Source organism: Alosa alosa, chromosome 9 (genome assembly GCF_017589495.1).
Source record: "Alosa alosa isolate M-15738 ecotype Scorff River chromosome 9, AALO_Geno_1.1, whole genome shotgun sequence".
In the NCBI taxonomy this organism is placed as follows: Eukaryota; Metazoa; Chordata; class Actinopteri; order Clupeiformes; family Clupeidae; genus Alosa; species Alosa alosa.
The window spans coordinates 4,061,568-4,082,081 of record NC_063197.1 but is presented as its reverse complement, the minus strand read 5'-3'; the positions used below and the strand labels follow the sequence as shown (position 1 = coordinate 4,082,081).

The window sequence follows — 20,514 nt, the reverse complement described above, 5'->3', positions numbered from 1 at the left end:
GACTAGGCTTTATTAAATTTGTCAAATAAAAGGCACATTCATTTTGGAATGATTTATTTTACAATTTCTATATAAGTGTTTCTGGCCCATTCTGGTCATCAGGTGCAGTGCAAATACTGGTTGTTATTCTATGTCCTGGTATATGACAAGATGGTGGTTTCGAAAATGTCTGTGCTTCTCTGGTGTTTGATAAGGTGATTGTGTCAAGTGGAGAAGTTTAAATCAGGTGTATTATAAATGTGAGCCGCATTAAATAGGCAGGTTTTCCAGGCCATAGCCACACCTTAGTACCACCCTCCACACCACTGGTATGACAGTTTCCCATTTTCAAGGCCTACTTCCATTAGTTAGAATGTAAGTCCTGACATGCTATATCAGAAGGTTGTCTTGTCTGCTATATTTACACAGAATTTGTAGTGTGACTTCTGTCGCCTTGCATGGGCATGTTTTTCTGTTCTCTTATCTTACTTTTGCTAGTTTCAAAGCAATCGTTAGTTTGATATGATAAGTTAAATAAATAAATGAATCCACTTTAGGAATTGAAATCATTTGTGTCCATATGAATTTCAGTGTAATGTTGTAAGTCAGCCTGCACCTTGCAACTCTGAAATAATTTGTACTAACAAATCATGCTACAGTTGTTATGTTACAAATCATGCACAATCTGTGCCAGGAATTTAGGCTCTCATTTTCACATTTTTTCTTTTCCAAACCCTCAGTGTAAACACTGGAGCTCACCTTAGGCCTGTCGACCATAAATCTAACTGGAGGTTGGAAGCACCACAAGCTCAGAACAGTTTGCCCTTTCAAAAGTTTCTCTTGCGGAGGTGCCAGCGAGACACATGCTCTCAATGCAGATCTGAGCACTGCTGATGCCAGCTGACAGACCGTCTTCAGCATGGAGTCATTTTCAGAAGCTACACCTATCCATGGTAGCAGCATAATACCAGAACAAAGGAGTCATCTGTGGCATAATGCTGAACTTTACCGTGGAAGATGTCCCAGCAGGTAGCTGTCTGCCTCATTCAGATCTCGAGAAGTGGAGGGAATCGTGCTAGTTAATTAGTGATCGGGGTGTCGTTAGACAAGCTGCCAACAAGCTCCTTAATCTTCTGCTCGCAGACAGCAAATAGCTGCAGGTAATGTGGGGAATAGCAGACAGCACACAATGATTTCTCCTGGCAAGCACTGATGAGAGAAAACAACCTGCCTATTCTTGTTTATGGCTCCTGGAATGATTGGAGAGGGGATGAGAAACACGCCGCCACCGCCACCACCACACACACACACACACACACACAGACAGACAGACACAGACACACACATACAAAAGAAAGGAATTAGGGCTGCTGCCATGCATCTGAGGGATGCCCAATGGGTACCACAGCAGCAAGAACAGACAACACACAGAGACACAGACACACACACACAAACTCATTCTCAACTCCATTTTAACTGGGTCCAAGGAATCACTCAAATGTGGCATGCAACACCTACATGCTCACAGACATAATATGTAATAAATATTTGCTGGCAATTGCATTCAACCTATGGGGAGCCATGTTTAAGGGTTCAAAACCGTCAATACAAATTCAATACTAGTCAAACATTGACATACTTTCCAAGAAAGTAACAGAATGTTTTCCTGAAGGAATGCTTTATTCACTGCAGAAAGTGTGGAACAACAGATAACACAAAAAGCCATCCCACCACAGCGACTCTGATTGCCCAGGCGATTATTAACTAAGGCGAATCCACATGTTGACCCAAATTGCCTTCCAGGATGTCCACCACTGTGAGCTAATGACCGGCACTCTTCAAAGCATCTTTTATCTCCAGCCAATCAAGCCGACGGCAATTAAGCTTGTGTGCACCGAGGCCGCTGCTTTCCCCCACACTGTTCTCCTCAACGTGGCACCTGTGTGAAGCTGTGGCCATGCGCAGTGACCCGCTGGACTCACCCCAGACTCAAAGGCAGACGGAGAACAGCTTTTACGGCAGCCATGCTTGTTAGAGGGCCCAGCGTTGGCTTGCCGTGAGCGCAGAAATTAGTGTTGCTGGGCAGCAGCAACACATAAAATGGCCTTCAAATCAAACACACGGCAGCTGCAGAATTTTAATGGTGTATCATGCTCTCTTGAGGTTGAGCAATCTCTCTACACACACACACACACACACACACACACAAGGAAGTAAGACAGATATGATCATGACTCACCTGCTGCACCTCAGTCTCGCCGTTTGAAGTCTTCTCGGTGTACACAAAGGAGTCAAAGATTCTCTGTGAGGGAAGAGGGAAAGAGTCTCGGTTCAAATGACCTGCAGTGCACCACAACATTTATTAGAGACAAAAAGTCAAACTAACTCAACACAATAATGAGCACATATATGGCAGCGGGAGAAATCCAACAAGCAGATAGTAAATGTCCATGGCTTCACAATGCATTGCAATATTAGGGAAAAGGTTAGTCTGAGTGCATGTCTTAGAACATACTCTCTGCTTTCAAAGTGCAACGTACAAGGCAAAAACACAGTTATTAATTGCTTAAGAATTACAAGGCCATCATTATCTGTTCCTCAATGAGATACAAGTGCAACGAAACTACAGCAAGGTCAAGTACCTAAGGTTTGCAAGGACATTAATGAACGCACAAAACCCTGTCATGCTGCACTTGTCTCAAATGTCCTGCAAATGAAGGCGAGTCTCTCTGCATGACTGCCCTCTTTGGATTAGGCCACTGGCACTCTAAGGCTCTGTGTTGCAGCCTGTGCTTCAGCATGGCTCTGAGCCAGAGGTCCTGAACGCTCTCCGCTTCACTCCAGGGTGGTGGTTAGGAACCCCTGTGAGGAATGTTCTTGAAGAAGAAACACAGACCGTGCCCAAGTGTAACCCCTTCATCTAGTCACTTCACAGGTAATGGTCCATTTCCTGGTGCTATGCCATTCCCCACTAAATGATGAGAATTACTATAATTGTCCTTTACTTAGCCAGAGATCCTGGTTATTGTCAATAATTGCAACAGACACCATACCCTTTAGACGGCATTATCGTGGATGACCTACTTTCCTATATGAACACCGTGCTTCATAAATACACAAGTGATTTAATGTGGTGAGATCATTTTGCACCATTAACCATTCACATGAGACTCTGTACTAACAGAATAGTGACCATTTCAGTGTCGTAAAAACCATCTACTGCCCATCCTCTGTTGTTCTGTCCATCTTGGCCTCTCTGACTGGGCAGGGCAAGTCAATAGCTGCCCTCCTCCCGCACTTCATTATGGAATACTCTCACTTAAACTCAGCACTGACACCCTCATGTCTTAAAACCTTCTAAGAAAACTGGCGGGAAGAAAAAAGGTAGCAGCTGCACTGTGTGGCTGTTCACACCCTGACACAGCCAGCGGAGCAGATGCTCTGAGCGGGCACACACGCCACCCCAAACATCTGGGGTCGAGGACCGGTGCCAGGCCTGCACACTGAACAAACTCGAGTAAATGTTTGCATAAGACGGCAGGCAGGTGTTTTGCTGTAAGAGTCTCCACCCAGACCTTGCCATGGAAGGGGTGATGCTTGCTTCCTTTCCATCCACACCTATTGTCGCTAGGGCACACATTACCCAGAATCCCAAGTAACAACATACCGGCCTGGAATCCTGCAAGCAGGATAATCCTTGGCGAGAATGACAAGGTTGGAACTGTCAACACGACCTGTGATGGATCACTGCTGTCTTCCAAGACAAAAATCGTGAGGAGACTTGCCAGGCTTTGTGATGGCTTTTCCAACCATGCATAAAAGAAAACTTGTTGGACATCTTACTAACAGCGGAATGGATTTGCTTTTCCCATTTATTGTGTCTCTCGGTGATGAATGGCCAAAAGGGAGGTCATGGTCACCACACGGAACGAGAACACGGGACAAAAAACACAGACACCGACAAAACACACAACACACACACACACACACACACATACTAAAGCAGTGGAATTTCATTGCGGAAAAAAGTGTTTATAAAAGCGCCAAGCAGACTGAGTGATGTGTGAGTGAGCTCCAGCGTGGCGAGGAAAGGCTTCAGCCATCGCACCGGTGGAAAGATAACAAAGTCGGGGGGAGCCAACGAGAGAAAGGAAAACCTTGTCGTTTTCGGGCCCCGCTCATAAAATAAACACGAGCACAAACACAAACAGCCAACCTCTGGCTGTTCACAGCGCAGCCCTCCCATGGCGTGGCCGGTTTGTTTTCCGAGCTGCTCGCACAGCCTTCACAGCTATGCCCGGGGCAGGCAGGAATTTCGCAGCATGTAACCAGAGACGCCACACCAAAGCTGGGACACCACATGCAGGACGGTCCCTGGTCTGAACCAGGGGGGACAGACCCAGATCCTTATTCCCAAACCCCACGAGCCAACCAAGACACCAAAGACAAAAGTGCACTTGAGTCTTGGAAATACAAGCCTGCAAAGTATAAATGTCATCTTACTTAGGGCATGCAACATCAAAACAGACCACCGAATGGGGTCTGGGATCGAGCGAGTGGTGTACTGTACGCACTGAACGCTCGTCTGACACATGATTGTTTCACTCATATTTAGAGGGGTATGAGGCTTGGGCTTTGCCGCACTATAAACACAAATAAACGGCAAACTATTTGCTCTATGAAAAGAAGAGAGGGCCTTTGCCCTTCATCAGAGAAAGGAGTCCATCTGCAGCTGCTTTGGCTTAGAAAATGGTGGCCATAGTAGTCATTAATCTTGTCAACCCCAGGGTTAATCTTGCCAGCAGTTGAATGGCTGTCTGGAATGGCGGAGCCCCATGCTGTCCTTGATCGCAGCGTTCTGGGGGTCTGCCATTCCCCTTCAGCAGAGCCATGGCAGCGAGGCCATCAGCGCACTGCTAAGCCTCTGCCATGGCTGCCTATTGTGCCATTGGCCCTTTGAGGACTCCAAGACTCCAGTCTCCCCCATCCCCCCAAACATATAACCAACTACTCAATGACAAGTAGGAAACCAAGGTTATGAATGCGCAAAATGCACACATTTCTGTGTGTTAAAGACCCATACTTCATATGCCATTTCAATAGCCTAGCGTTGCTTCTCAAACAGCCCAGGCAAACACCCCCCTTACCCAGACACACACACACATGGTGGGAGACTGATTCTTCTAGTGATCTAGCTGGAGCCACAGCTCTGCAACACTGAGGCATTTCCATTAAAATGGTGCGATGGAGGGGGATAAACCTATTAGCAATTCAGCCATCTTCAAAGGCCAGGGCCTCCTCACCCTAATCCACATTCATTTGGATTTGCACCAGAGCGCAAAAGGGTGAAATCCCACAAAGTGCCAAACAGGAAAGGTGCCCTAATCTGTCCATTTAGGGCTGTGTGAGAATTCTCCACAGGTAATCCAAGAACTAGCCAACTATGCCCAATGAACATAACCAGCAGACACATGGAGTCTTTACTTAGTAAAACACACACCGCGCCTCCTCATACTCTTGCTGTATTGATTCAATCTCGACATTTTTTCTGTATTGAAGTTTTGCCTCTACCCAAACCATGAGTGGGTCTTTCCATTTGAAGAAATCCATCCCTTTTCTGTAAGTTTTAAGAAGGAAGGCAGTTCAAAGGTGTTCTGAGAGATAGCAAGAGACTAAAAAAAAGAGACGGCAAGATTCTAGAAATGGGAGAGGTTGTATAGAGAGGGGAAACAATAACAAAAAAATGAAGAGAGATGATGGAAGAGAGGAAAAAGCAGATGGAGAGAATGTAAGAGAAAGAGAGAAAGAAAGAAAGAGAGAAAGAGAGCACAAGCCAGGAACAAACAGCTCAGATGAAAGGGCAGACACCAGAAGCCTGCCGTCTGAGCTGAGCGGAACTGCAGCCCTGGCTTCCTCCTGCAGGTAGCCCGTCTCCATCCCTCCACCCTCCCCTCCCCTCGTCCCCACTCCACCAGCATACATGCTCATTGCACTACAAAGGGCCCTGCTCGTGAATGAGGCATCCTTGCCTTCCCTCTGATCTGATTTTTCTTCTCTCCCTCTCTCTCTCCCCCCTTGCTCTCTCATTTTCACTCTCTATTTTTCCTCTCTCTCTCTCTCTCTCTCTCTCTCTACACTCAAGCTGCTAAGCATGTTTTCTGTGTCTGCACCTGGAGACAGGGTGAATGAGAACATTGTTCTCAGTCTCAAATACAAAAAGGTCTCACAGGGAAAAGAGAGTCACAAACAAACTGAGCGTCTCCATTTCGCTTCCAATCATTTCATTATGAGATCAAACTTTACATTGGGAAGATGTTCCTTTACGGCACAAAACTGAGTCATGAAGCTAGCAGCCCTTATAAGAGCCTTCAGTATCATCATGCTCGCCGAGTGAAGACACCCTAATTAAACTGTCTCCATTCCAGATCTGTGCTGAGCAGGTTGCCTAATTAAATGACTCTCTCAAAGCCTGCCAGCTCGCTTGCCCTGGACTATTTCTAAAGGTCAGAGGGAGTAAACATAATTTGTTAAAGCTGCATCGTCCCATCAAATTCCACAGTCTCCGGGGCAACAGTGTGCAATGCCAGCCTCTCACTTCACAAAATGTCTGAGCCACGGCTCTTGGAGAGCCATAGAGTCACATTACTCCCCTCCACCCTTCAAATACAACCAGTGAATCAGTTGAAGGCTAGTACATATGTTTTGTGTGTGCGCATAAGTGTGACTGTGTATAATAATGTCAGGGTGGGGGTGCGTGTGTGTGTGGGGGTGCAGGAAAATTGGTTCCACATGTAGAGTAAGAGAATATCTAACTTTTTTGAAGGAGAGTGGGGTCATGTCAAACCCTGACTTGCCATGGTGCTGGATTACCATGAAAAAAAGAGATTATAGGTTGAGAGAATAGTTTTTTGGAAAACACATTTCAGCGAGTCCATTAAGCATACGATCTTAACAGCAGTGCGCAAACATCAAGGACTTAGCACAAGCCTGGAAGAATAATGACCTGGGTCTCCACAGCAACCACTGTGCAATATAGACAAAACATCAGGCTCTCATAAACTCCCAAGGCCTCAGACAGCATTCAGCTTCACATTGGCTGCTTTTAACATTCAGTCTGAAATGACATAAAAGTCTTATATCACTCCATCAAGTTCAACAGCAAAACCAAACTCTTTTGAGGCTGCGTATCAACCGTTATATGAGTAAAGATTTTTTTTTTTTTAAACACAGCAGTGAACCATCAGCATTCACTCTCTAAACCAAAGTCACACAAACACATGCACATTCTGATGCTGTCAATGTAATAGTCACTATCCATCATATGACTGTCTCACAAACATTCACATGGACACACACACACACACACCTTTTCTCTAATTATATTCTCTGTACACATACTCAAACACAGCATACATTCTAGCATTCAAAGAGACCTTCTCACTCACACACTCATACATATGCACACTCCATCTCTCTCACTTTCTTGCTTGCACACACACACACCATCTCTCTCAGTTTCTTGCACGCACACACACACACACACACACACACAGTGAGAGTCCCGAGAGAGAGAGTGGGGGAGAGTGAGAGGCCAAGAGCAGTGAGGATAGTGCTGACGAGGACTCGGCTCCTACAATAACAAAACCCCTTTGTGAAAACAGCCCCGGCCCCACAGTGAGGCCCGGTCACGGAGCGGATCCCCCCGAATCCGCTCCCAGATCTCAGGCCTGGGCCAGCTCCACTTTCCCCTCGCCCGGCAGACAGCACGTAATGGTTTCCACATGTGGAGGGAGGAGGAGGGAGGGGGGTGGAGAGATGGATGGTGGTGGTGGTGATGGGGTTGGGGTGGAGTCAGGAGTGGGGGCAAATAACAATGACAACAGTGGCGAGGACCAGCCCAGCACATTTATTAATGTGTGATTTCCACACATAAACACAAACACACACAAACACACACACAACCTGCAGGCCTTCATTTCGACCATAGTTTGGAGAGGGGGAGGGGAGAAAAGGCTTCAAAACTAGGTAATAGCACTTGTGGGGAAGTGGAATGTGGAAGGGGGGGGGGGGTGGAGTCTACATGGAGTACAAGTATATGTATACATTTCAACTCCATGTTAAGAATTAAAAGCACTCAGGGCCTGTAATGATGTGGTGACGGAGGCGGGGGAGAGAAGCCATGGAACTCTGACCACTGCTCGCATTCTCGCTAGGAGCCATGACCACCACCAAATATCAGATAAACGCCTGATGGGCAGCTCTACAAACAAATACTCTCATCACATACAAGACAGACACAGCGCACCAATGCTGCGGGAATGCTGGCATGACCTGGAAATTAACAGACTCATATTGAAATTGCGGCTTCAGGTGTACTCAACAATACATCTAGACAGTCCATTTGCAACCTATTTGTGAGTTGGCAACAGCCTAGTCACAACCATGCTAGGGATGCAAAACAGAACGGTTCCCTCAGAATACAAGGACTGTTTCCTTTTTAGAACTCTGGAGGTAAATATGAAAGCTCTGCGACTCCTCTGGTGAGTCCTGTGGATAGGTGTTAAGAAAATACAAAGGCAGTGGTGCCGCTTTAGTGCCGACAGACGCCTTCACTTCAAACACAAAGCGCCGCTAACAGCCCGCTGTAAAGCAGGAAGAGAAGCTGGGAAGAGAAAGACCTGAAATCACATCTCCCTCTGACATTCCCCAGGCGCCTTCATCCTTCTGGATACACAAGGGGAGCTGCCCTACTTCCTGGCCCCAATGGCAAGAGCTCTGGGCCAAGATTCTCTGGAGCCTTCCTCGTAACCACCAGACAAGCTACAAACGTAAAGGGACGGATCCAACCGGACTCGACTCAGTGGTGAAACGGTAGGGGGCCGGAGTAAGGCATAGAGTTGACGTTTACGACGGGGAAAATTCTACGGCTCCTAATACTGTGAAGTAAAAAGGTACTGATAACCATTCCAGAGACAGAGATGGCCAGGCTCTCCTATGGCTGCCCTCTACCACAAAGTCTCGTATATCTGCACAGATTGTTTGGACGTGTCTCCAATCAGCTTGGTCAATACACTCCAAGCCAATAGTGGTGCATTCGTGCAGAACCTATCAAATCGAGTTATGAGGAGACTACAAAGCCAATCAATCTGGCCAATATGTGCGTGCATAGGCTTCTGCTGAAGCTCAAGACCTTAACAGCATCTCTGATTTTCTCTGCAGTGCCGCCAGTGGAAAACCAACTGACGTCAACGTGACATTTTGAGAGCGTCGGCCCATCTTGGCAGACTGGTCGTCTTTGAGCGGGTGTCAGTCTCCGGGCGGTGTTTACGATGCTGTAATCAAGAAGGTGCAAGCTTGGAGCAAGGTGAGGGCAAGGGCTTAGCGTTAGCCTCAGCATCAGGCGCGAGAAAAATGACCGCATGTGGTCAAGGGATGGCAAGCGGCTCTACTACCCTCTGGAGGGAGGGAGGCGGGGACAGGGCTAGGGTGTCCAAACGCACTCCATTCAAGAGCAGTCCTATTTAAACGGCCTGTCAGCATGAAAGATGGACACTGAGCTCACACATAGGCGCCAGGGCACCACCTCTGCTCAGAGTGGGGTGAGAAACCAGGAGATAAAACAGAGTGGGACAGACATGGTTGCTAAGGAACTTTACACTGTTGTCTAGAGGTATATTAAAGAAGAACCTTCGAGAATGGGTAAATCAAAAGAATATGCTTGCATCAAGACTTGCACAGGGGAACAACTAAATAAATAAATAAATAAATAAATAAATAAATAACTAACTAACCCCTCCCAGACATTTCATTTGCAAGCAGTGTGGAATTTAGGAGTGTATATGGCATTGAGGTGATTTTTCCATATGCTTCCAAAAGCTTTCTGTTGCCTGCACATACCACAGAAGACTGGCAGGCATAACCAGGTAAGCACAAAGCAGACTGAGCTCCAGCCATTATTCCAGACGTGTGTTCTGAATTTATTGGATTCTGCGGGCAATTTACTTGGTTTACGTGTGTGGTGTGTGTGTGTACATGCCGGTGTGTGTGTGTGTACGTGCTTGCGTGTGCTTGTGTGTGTGTGTGTGGTGTGTGTGTGTACATGCCGGGTGTGTGTGTGTATGTGCTTGCGTGTGCTTGTGTGTGTGCAACCGACACACTGACTCCCCACTGGCACTGATGGTAAGTTCCCACTTCCAGCTCTGTGCCCGCTCCAGCCCACACCACCCACAGACGGCCAGTGCCAGGCCAGGGTGCAGAGCCCTTTGCCTTGCCGTCTCGCCCACACAGCCTGGCAGCACGGAGCTGCCCTCCGCAAGGGTCACACCCCAGTGTCACACCCAGCGGCTGCCAAGTCCTCACTGAGGTTTTCACAGCAGTCCACTACGACCAGAGAGGTCGACGAGAGAGAGAGAGAGAGAGAAATAGGAGAGAGAGAGAGAGAGAGACAGAGAGAGGGAGAGGGAGAGAGAAATAGGTGAGAGAGAGACAAGGAAACAGAAGGAAGTGTAGGTCTATGTGTGCATGAGAAAGAGAGAGAGAGAGAGAAATGGAAAAAATGTGGTAAAGAAGGTGAAGATAGCAATAAAACCAAAAGGTTCCAACAAGGGAAACATGACACAGAAAACACACATTCTCAAGCAAAAGAAAAAACAGCCCATAATATTCACGACACATTTGCAATACCCTCTGCTCTGCATGGGAAAGCGAACTCAACTCGCTGCTTTTAGGGGGCGAACGCAGAGTTTTCCACATAAAGCTGCTTATTCGCATCGACAACCGTCCCTCCGAGTCTGTTCAAGAGCACTGGAACAAGGCAATCAAACGGCATCTGAAGGCTTGTTAGGCGGAACGATCCAGGCGCGGGCGGCCAAAGCAAACTGGCCGACGCGCCCGGGGAGCGTCTCAGATCTGTGGCGCGGCTCAGCGCAGGTTGCCCTGGCAGACGGGGAGACCTCATCTGCTGCTAGTGAACCGCACCGCTTGGCACCACTACATGTAAGAGGGAGGAGAGGAGAGGAGAGGAGGAAGAAAGAAAGAAAGACAGCTACAGAACAACGGAAAGGGGGACCAGCTGAACGAGAGAGCAAGCCAGGGAAAAAAGGAGGAGAGGGAAAAAAACGACTGAATGAATGCAGGGAAAAGAAAGTGTACTAGATGAAAAGTTCGCCTGGTTATAGGGTGGTCTCCCGCTCCCCCCTCCCCATCTTATTTTATACAGCCGAGTGAGATCATGTCTCACAAATAAATGCTCATGAAGAGGCCTTTGTTTCATCCAAATCCCCCAGGCCTGGAGATAACCAGTGTGGAGCTTTATGCACAACACATGTGGTCAGCGCACACTACATGACTCGGGCTTCTGAGCGTGATGTGGACACTCCCGAGGTGTGGAGCGGCAGAAGGTCTGGCCGGTGTAGGGAGGACTCTGGCTAGGCTGCAGCAGCCAACTCTGTCCTGGCATGATTAACATCTGCTCAGGTTTGTGTTGGCCATGGACGGCAAAGGGAGCGATGTGGTCAAAGAGGAAGAAAAACATCAGCCCTGGCTGGACAAATGATGGACGCACAGGTCTTACACACATACACAAACAACTACAGGCACACAGGCAGAGCCGCCACCACACACACACCAACAACACCAGGATTTGTGCAGCCATAACTTCAATTGAGAAACCATAAGTTGACAATGACTCCCTCGCACATCAATTTTCTCCTGCAGTGCATTGTGGGAGAGCACTGTGGTTTGTGTTGTGACGGCATTTCCTGACAGAATCCAGAGCATGAGTTAAGACTCGCAGCTCCATTAATGAGGGGCGACCCCCGTCCACTGCAGGAAACCACACTGCCAAAGCACACACATAAAACACACACTCATAAAGCACACACACACACACACACACACACACACACTCCTTTTCCTAAAAAAAAGGAACCAAGGGAGCATTTGCCTATAAATGTTTGATTTAAGAATCCTAACTCAGGCCAGTGTTATAGTCCATTATAAGAGCAATAACAGAGCTTCACTAGGGAAAGATATTACAGAAACACAAGACCAGTGTTAATCAGGCTTGGACTGTAATGTCTGGCTTTTTGACATGAACATGAGATGAGATATAAGGAGAGAGCCTTCAGTGCATTGCACAATTGACTCACACAACTCATTTTCATCAAGAAGGCTCCTCCAGCAACTACCACTGTGATGGTAGTAATCCCTGACAGGGCACAGAAGCCATGGGGACCTAGGATGCAGTCTTCCTGTCCATGCCACACACACACACACAGTTTGAGGGACTCAGACAGAGTTCTCTCTGGAACGCTGATCTCCATCAGCAGATCACAGAGCTGTGAAACTTGGACACTTTCTATTGATGAAGGACACAGCCTATGTTTTCATAAACACACCCAAATGGTCAGAATCTACTCAAACACACACACCCACCCGTTTGTTTTCATAAACACACCCAAATTGTCTGAATGTACTTACAAACACACGCACACACATGCTCACTTGTGGTGTGACACTCATTACAAAGGCCTGAAAAGAGGAAATAACATTTCATAAAAAGGAAAACATGGACAGTGTGGAGTTTGGCTATCAACATTGAGTACTGGTAATCATTACCCAAACAACAATTAGTAAATAATTAGCTAGACTAATTAGCCATTTTAGCCACTTTTCTTGGCTGCAAAATAGCCCTTCTCTTGTCTCAGCCCAAGTCTAATTTAAGTTACACTTAATACCTCAAAATACCCTCTCGGGATGGGCTTAGCTGCGGGTCCAATAGGCATTATAAACATGCAGGTCCAACATTGGTCCAATAATGGACTGTTGGCTTGGTGGGTCACCAGCCTTCGTATCCACATTAGCCTCTTGTCCATATCACCTTAAATCCACCTCAACCCATCACAGCTGTCGCAGGTATGGCAAAAAGACTAAAAGACGAGATGAAAGACGAGACGAAATCAGACATGCCAGAGGTGAAAGCGAGGGCAGGGGGTGGGGTTAAGAGACAGACTGACAGACCACGATGACGCTAGCATATACACATTCAAGGAAATGCCAACCATAAACATTCTTTTTATGCTGTCGACTTAATGACTGGCAAAGGTCCAAGCTCTTTCCACTGGATATTGCAAGATACACAGACACTAGTGAATATTTCTTTGGGAATGCTAGCCCCCCAAAATATATTTTAACAGGCGTATCACACCTAAGCTCCCTGGATTAAGAGCTGGGGGTGGGGAAGAGAGAGCGCTCTAGTGAGTGGTCATGGTTAATTTAAGCTGAGCAGGAGCTGCTCTGCCTGTTGAGGATCCACGGCTGAAGGCAGCCTCAGCCCGGGCCTGTCAGCTCCATGCGCTCTGCCTCTGATCCACACGCTCATTAAAACCCAACAGAACTCACTGGCTTACAAGGACACACATACGGCGAGAGGGGGAGAGAGAGATGTGAGTAAAACAGAGATAAACAAGAGAGGAGGGACAAGGAGAGGGGGATTGTGGAAGGGATGAGAGTGAATTAGAGAGAGAGGAGATGGAAGTGAAGACAAATAGAAGAGAGGAGAGGAATGGTGGGGGCAAGTTTGTTAGTTTTGGCACGGGCTGTAAACAACTGCCGAAGCGGATCCCGGTTGGCGTTCCAGCAAACAAACTCGCACCTAATCCTTTGCTCGAAACCCAAACAGAGATGGAAATGGGGATGAAAGGCAGGTCCAAATCCCCCTTTAAACACAGCTGGGCCAGGCCCTGTTACGCGAACGCTGCGCTAAGCTCCATTTCAAATAGTACTGCCTCCGAATAAACCGGCCAATGGGCTACGATGGCACCCACTCCCACGGCCTGAGAAAAAGGTCATTATGAAGACGTGGCCCATCGGATTGAATCATGCATTCTTTGACTCCATAAAATCCAGCCCACCGATCCAAGGTGGAGTTAGATTCATTTATATACTGTGTGTATGTATTGGATGAGCCATATTGTGAGACGTAGTTGAATATGACTATAATAAGTAGGATGGAATGTCATGGGTAGGAGATGTTACTGGTCACCCACTAGTAGGACATCAATCTCCTCTGCAGTGGACCGGCCAGTCTGGCTGAGGCGCAGGGCTGGTCATTGGGATGCATGGAGGACAGGGCAGGACGATGAAAAATACATGGCACCCTCCGCATGTGAGCGTGCTTGAAAAGTCAGGCCTTCAGCGTGATGAGACTCCTGCAGCAGCAGCTGTGGCAGCGGTGGCTGGGTGCAGATCAGCGCTCTGATGAAAGGAGGGGGGGGATCTGAAGGGCACGACTGTGATGTGTCCGGAGGGAGCGGCGACGCTTGAGGAAATGGCCAGAGGAGGACAGCCTACTGATGAGGCTCACCAGGGACAGGCTCAGCGGGGACCGGCCTGGACTCCACAGCTTTCCGCTTTTGCTTACGCAAATTTCAGCCACTTCTAGCTGCTGCAGGGTATGCGGTGGAAGAGCGGGCCAAACCTACAAGCATGCATATGAATTTGGTGCACAGCAAACACAGCAGCTCAGTTTAGACATGAATGTAAGCGGCAGTAAGTGCAGCCAACACCTAAGTTCACTTGAGTTTATTCTACCAATGTTTTTCAACTGCAGAGGGAAGCTGGATTCCATATTTCCATTTTTTGTTTTCTTAATTTCTTTCTTATAGGTGAAAAAAAAATAGAAAATCTACCAATGAACACAACCATCCTTTCCTTAGCATGCAACCACAGATGTCCTCTACATTATAATATGTTACAGCATAAGTGTGCATATCATATGATATGAGAATGTAAACAGTAAATGGGAGAATCATAAATAAATGCATAAATAAAGACAGAGATGAGCATAGAACTCTAACAATGGGGAAAAAATGGGGGGGAAAATGTAAGTGTGTCAAAGCAGGTGAAACACAGGCCTACAGAGAGAGAGAAAGAGAGAGAGAGAGAACTAGAGGAGAGAGGGAGGAGAAAAGTGGGGAGAGAAAACAAGAGTGAAAGAAAATGAGGGAGAGCGAGTAGCGAGGGAGTGAGGAGTAGAGGAGGAGAAGAAAGGGAAGCAGAGAGTGAGAGGGGGTGGCAGGGAAGAATAGCATCCCCAAGGACACTACCAAGTGTCTGGTATGCAAATAATGACACGATTTCACAGTGTGTGTGTGTGTGGCTGTGTGTGTGAGAGAGAGTGTGTGTGCACACACGCTACTGTTCTCACTATGCAGGCAACGAATGACAAAGCCTCTCATGTGTGAATGCCCCATATGGACGACCAGCACACATGCGCACACAGAACAGCTCTCTCTCTTTACCATACACACACACACACAAAGATAACACAGCCCAACCTCCTCATTACTTGAAAACCCCAAACTGACACATAAGGTTGACGCAACCAAATAAAAACTCGGTTCTCTGTAAAACCAACTGTTCAAAACAACATACCACAGATACAATTATTTATCAACACTCCCTGTGCCACTCGTCATAACACACTCACTCACTTCCCCCCACACACACACACACACACACACACACCACACACAGCCCTGAGAGCCTCTCTGGGCCACCTGCATTCCCACAGTGCTCTGTTGCACAGCTCTTTGCCTGAGTTCATTACACATGATCTTCCTTTCAGCGGACGCCAGGGACCCGGTGCACAGTCAGTCCCCACGGCCCTGTCAGCCACACACTGGCAGCCGACCAGCACACACACACACAAACCAGCCAGCCGGACTGGCTCAAGATGCACACTCCCACTGCAACACACACACAGTGCATGCTAACAGTGACTTGCAAGCATACAATCACACACACTTACTGGATTTGATGACAGATGAGGATCATGGCCCAAGAGAATGTGAGACTAGAAGAGTAACACATACACACACACAGACACACACACACAGACAGACAGACATGCACACACTGCAGATTGATACTTAGACTAGCAGGCCTGTCCAGCAGACGCAGACTCAACCCGAGCTATTTAACGACACAATGAAACCTGAGAGGCGACAGACGTCTCCTTTTTAAACAACATAATCATCTTCGCCCACAGAGTTCATGCTCACGCCAAAATGGCCAGGGGGCGTCTTTATTAAGCCAGCAAAGATCATCCGAGATCCTCCGAAACTAACATGTGCTTCTCTCTGTGTGTGAATGCACACGTATGCGTGTGTGTGTGCGTGTGCGTATGCTAGCATGCTCAAACATGTTCATGTGTGAAAAGTGGGGGTTGTGTGTGAACATGGAGACCCAAGGGACAGACACAGATGAACAGTGATAAAGAGTAAGTGATGAATAAATCATGGTAAAAGGACAGAGAGAGACAGAGAGAGATGAAGCGTCCACCAAGCCTTCATCATTTGGAGGGGTCATTAGTGCCGTCCTCAGTTAGGTTCAGTCCACGGCGGCCTGGTTTCTTCTGAGAACTCTGCTCACGTTCGCATGCCAGGGGGAGGAAATGTGCGGTCCTGCGTTCATCGCCCCGGCTTGTTTTCTCAGAGCTGAGCCGGTGTTGCGTTACCGCAGAGCCGGGGCCAGATAAAATGACCGTCCTTGGCACACACAGGACCTGGAGCCCCTGGTTCTGATAACACAACACAGCTGCTGCCCAGCACTCCAATCCGCCAGCCTCTTCAAAGCCAGCTGACACTCCTTTCTGCGGCCCAATTAGTGCCTACCTGGACTCTCTCGCTGTCCCTCTCTCTTTCCCTGTGAAGGAGCCATAGGTCCTTTCATCTTTGCCAGCAGCCCAGCACCAGTGAGGGGGAAGGAGGTCAAAGTTCAGATATCATATGAGGTCACTTCCTGTTTTAAGTCTGGAGGCAGTGAACCGGCTGAGAATAGAAAGACCCGCTGCTATTCCAGCTTTCATTAGATGGCAAGACACAGAGAATGAAGAGAATCAAAGAGAGAAACAGAGATGTGTAAAAAGACAGGAAGAGACTGTTTAAAAGAGAGAGAGAGTGTGAGAAATAGCCTATGAAAGTAGGGAGATAAGCAGCCAGTCTCTGCCACCCTGCTTTTGTCCAGAGGCTTATAGCAGCTAGCTGAAGCCGCTATAATAAAGCATTACGGTCCTACACGTATGCACGCACATAAAATCAACTTCCATTCACACAGTTGAAGATTGCGGAGTAAACTGGAACATAGAACAGTGGGGGTTAAGTGGTTTCCCTTTCCAAGAGCCTTAAAGTTCGCTCTGACTGTTAATCTGTCAGATCAGAGAGCAGTGAGGGGGATGCAAACAGTGACCTGCAAACATCCTGTCCCTAACCCCTCCTTACCACACATTCATACAGGTCCATCATCCCTGTTATCTCTTCCTCCCTCTCTCACACACACACACACAGAATCAGTTCTTCTCAGAATAGTCTGGATGTGATCGGTCCCTCGTGCATTTCTCAGATACGAAGCTGTTATGGTAAAACATTCCTTTCTTTGGTTAACACGAGACGGGGAGAAAAAAATCAAAACATTTACAGTGGGTTAAAAAAGTATCCAACCCCCTTGAAATGCATCACCATTTTCACATTTTAAAAAGATACCTAAACATATTTGCCCAGTTAATGTTATTATGGTTAACAGTTATATTTTTTAAGATTTAAAACTAACTTCTGATATTTTAGATTTTAAAAGCTAAAAGCCTAATTAAAAGCTGAAATATTAAATATTAATTATTTTTTAATCTATCAGACAAATAAATTACTTATTTAGTCTTCAAAAAACTTACTAAATAATAAATATTTATAATGAAAACACTGTGAAGATACACACAATATGTGAAGATATCTTTTTTAAACAAGTAAACAGTGATGATTTGCAGGGGGGTTGAATACTTTTGCAAGGTACTGTAAACGTGCAGTGGGTGGCGGTTCACAAACAAGTTTAGCCCTAGGACCCAGCAAGAAGCCTGAAGCCTTTATGGGAACTCTTCCACTCACACAACACAGCACAGCACAAAAAACCCTACCTACAGCAAATTAGCATAGTGCCATCAGGTATTTAGGCATGCAAGCAACCTCCATGTTTTCAGTGGATATATAAAAGCCAATTATCCATACTGATTGACCTTGTTTTTTGAGTTTTTTTTAAAGAATGGGTTTAAGTTAAAGTGAATGGTGGGTGTGTGACTCTGACTGGATTTCACATCAGGTCACATGACGGCGTAGGGCTTTTTTTATGAATGACTAAAAGCAGCAAAGTTAGAATAACAGAGGTGACCCCCTGACCCGAGCATAGAGGGGCCATTGTCAGAGGATTCCGGATTAATGGAGTGAAGTCAGTCATTTATTCATGACAATGAAAGAGCAGCGTTGCCAGGACAGTGACCTCACTCCATCACAGGCACACAAACACTCCGCCCCTTCTGCTCACAGCACAGCACAGCTTTGGTAAGTCTTTGAGGATGGACCACTGTATTTATATTCTCAGTTTAGGCTAGTGCACACCTCCACCTTACTCCATCTCTCTCTCTCGCATGCACACACACACACACACACACACACACACACACACAGACACACACACACAGCTGTCCTGTTGTAATACATCAGCAAAATCATTGTAATTCTGCTGTGATATATGGAGTATGCCCCATGGCCCAAGAGTGGCCGGTTCAACCTCCATCACATGTGAAGGTGCCGCGAGTCCGAGCACATATTCACCCCCACAGCACAGCTCAGAGAGGAAGCACAATAGGGAGGAATGGCAGAGACAAGCCATGAGTGAGACAGAAGAAGGACAACAAAAGAGGGCCACAGAGAGATGGAATGTGTGACAGAGAAACTCAGGAGCAGGAGGGGGGGCTGTCAGGAGCGAAGGAGCAGGGAGGAGAGAAAGAGCGAGGGAGCAACAGAGGAGGGCTGAGGGAGGAAAGAGTGGCAGAGGGAATAAAAAGTGGAGAAAGGCATAGACAGGGAGGAAATTGGAGAAAGAATGAGAGAGAGGACAGATTGCACAAGGGGAGGCCGAGGGAGAGGGAGAGAGACAGTGAGCCAATGACAGAGGAATGGTTAACTGTTTATGGGTTGGGAGTACTGGGGCCCACCTCTCACTTTGTGTTGGATCTGCAAGTTCCTACTGGTGCAGAGAATAGGGGTCTTTGGGAGAGGCGGAGGGAGAGGTTTAACAGGGGCTCACAAACGCTAGCTTTTAAGAGAGGGCAAGCACCAGTTCAACCCCCACTTCCCTAAGCTGTCTTGCCATGCACTGGTTCCACCCCTCCCCCACTCTCATTCTCTCACTCTCACAAGCACTCTACCTCTCTCTCACACACTCAAATACACACACACACACTCTTTCTCTTTCAGTGTGTGTGTGTGGGGGCCATCCTTTGAAGAGAACTGTGATCGGGTCCTGTGGCCCGCCATCCTGGGTCAACCCAGCTGGAACTCACCCAAGCATCTTTAGTAGGCCTCACAAAAGAAGATTCCCATAAAGCCTCTTTTTGTTCACTCTCCCATAGAGTGTGTGTTTGTGTGTCTGTGTGTCTGTGTGTGTCTGTGTGTGTGTAAGAGAGAGAGAGGTAGTGAATCAGTCTGCAAACTGATTAAATAAGGCTGGTTAATCACAACTCTGGTTTAATAAAGTCTCAGGCAAAGACACAGGGCTTGTGTCAGAAATGAAAGGATGGGGTTTCTCTGTTGGGAGACACAGGCTCAAATGAGTCCGCCAGGCTCAAGGGCTACTGCACATCCCCACACGCTACAGTGCATCTGCCTCATCACACATCAGGCTCCCTTTAGCTCAAACCAACCTGCACTTTGGGTTTAAGATAAATAAATCAACTCTTCCAAATGGAAAAAGTGTCAGAGTTCAATGTACATTTCATCCCACTCTTTTTGATGGTGGGCAATGAGATGTAAAATTCAACTTTCTTCATTAGTGTTTAATGTGGGATGGAATGAAAATTTGCAACAACAACACCACTAATATATATATATATATATATAAAAATAACAAATAGGCCATTACAAGCCCATCATACCACTGGGATGTGCAGCTTACTTTATGAGGCTCATTTTAAAAGTGTACTAAACTACAATAACGGCAGCAGTGATGATGATTCATGTTATTTGTAATGAGGGTGCTAATGGTGATGTGTGTTGACACTAGACACTAGAATGTCTGGAAAATGCATCTACGTCTGTGACTGAACTTCAAAGATAGCCAAAGATGGCTCACCCTGTTTTGAGCACATATCAAAGTGAGGCTGCTTTTGGTGAGATAGAAGCAGAGGAACATTCCCTCCAGATTGTTAACTGCAGCAAAGCATTCTGAACGCGGAAAAAAGGGGCTGAACAGAGGGGGGGGGGAGGGGGTTGGAGGGGGTAGAGCTGGTGAGGTGGTTGAAAGGAGACAAAAAAACCCTCACAGACCTCGGCAGGAATGTGGGAAAGCCATCCCGAGCACAGAAGGAGATAAATTATCTGACAAGCAATACCAGCTGATTTAAAACAAACAGCTGGACGAGGGAGGCTGCAGCGATGGAGGACAGTAGAAACCATCTTGCGGCCATAACTCAAAGAGTCCGCAAGG

At 47.0% G+C, this 20,514-nt stretch overlaps 1 protein-coding gene across 1 annotated transcript in view; it reads right to left on the bottom strand.

Moving 5' to 3' along the window:
* Nucleotides 1-20,514, bottom strand: part of cachd1 (cache domain containing 1) — a 64,365-nt gene that overhangs the window by 38,031 nt on the left and 5,820 nt on the right. Inside the window, exon 2 of the mRNA XM_048253012.1 lies at nucleotides 2,219-2,281. Within this exon, the coding sequence (XP_048108969.1) occupies nucleotides 2,219-2,281 (63 nt within the window). The remainder of the gene's footprint in view (nucleotides 1-2,218; nucleotides 2,282-20,514) is intronic.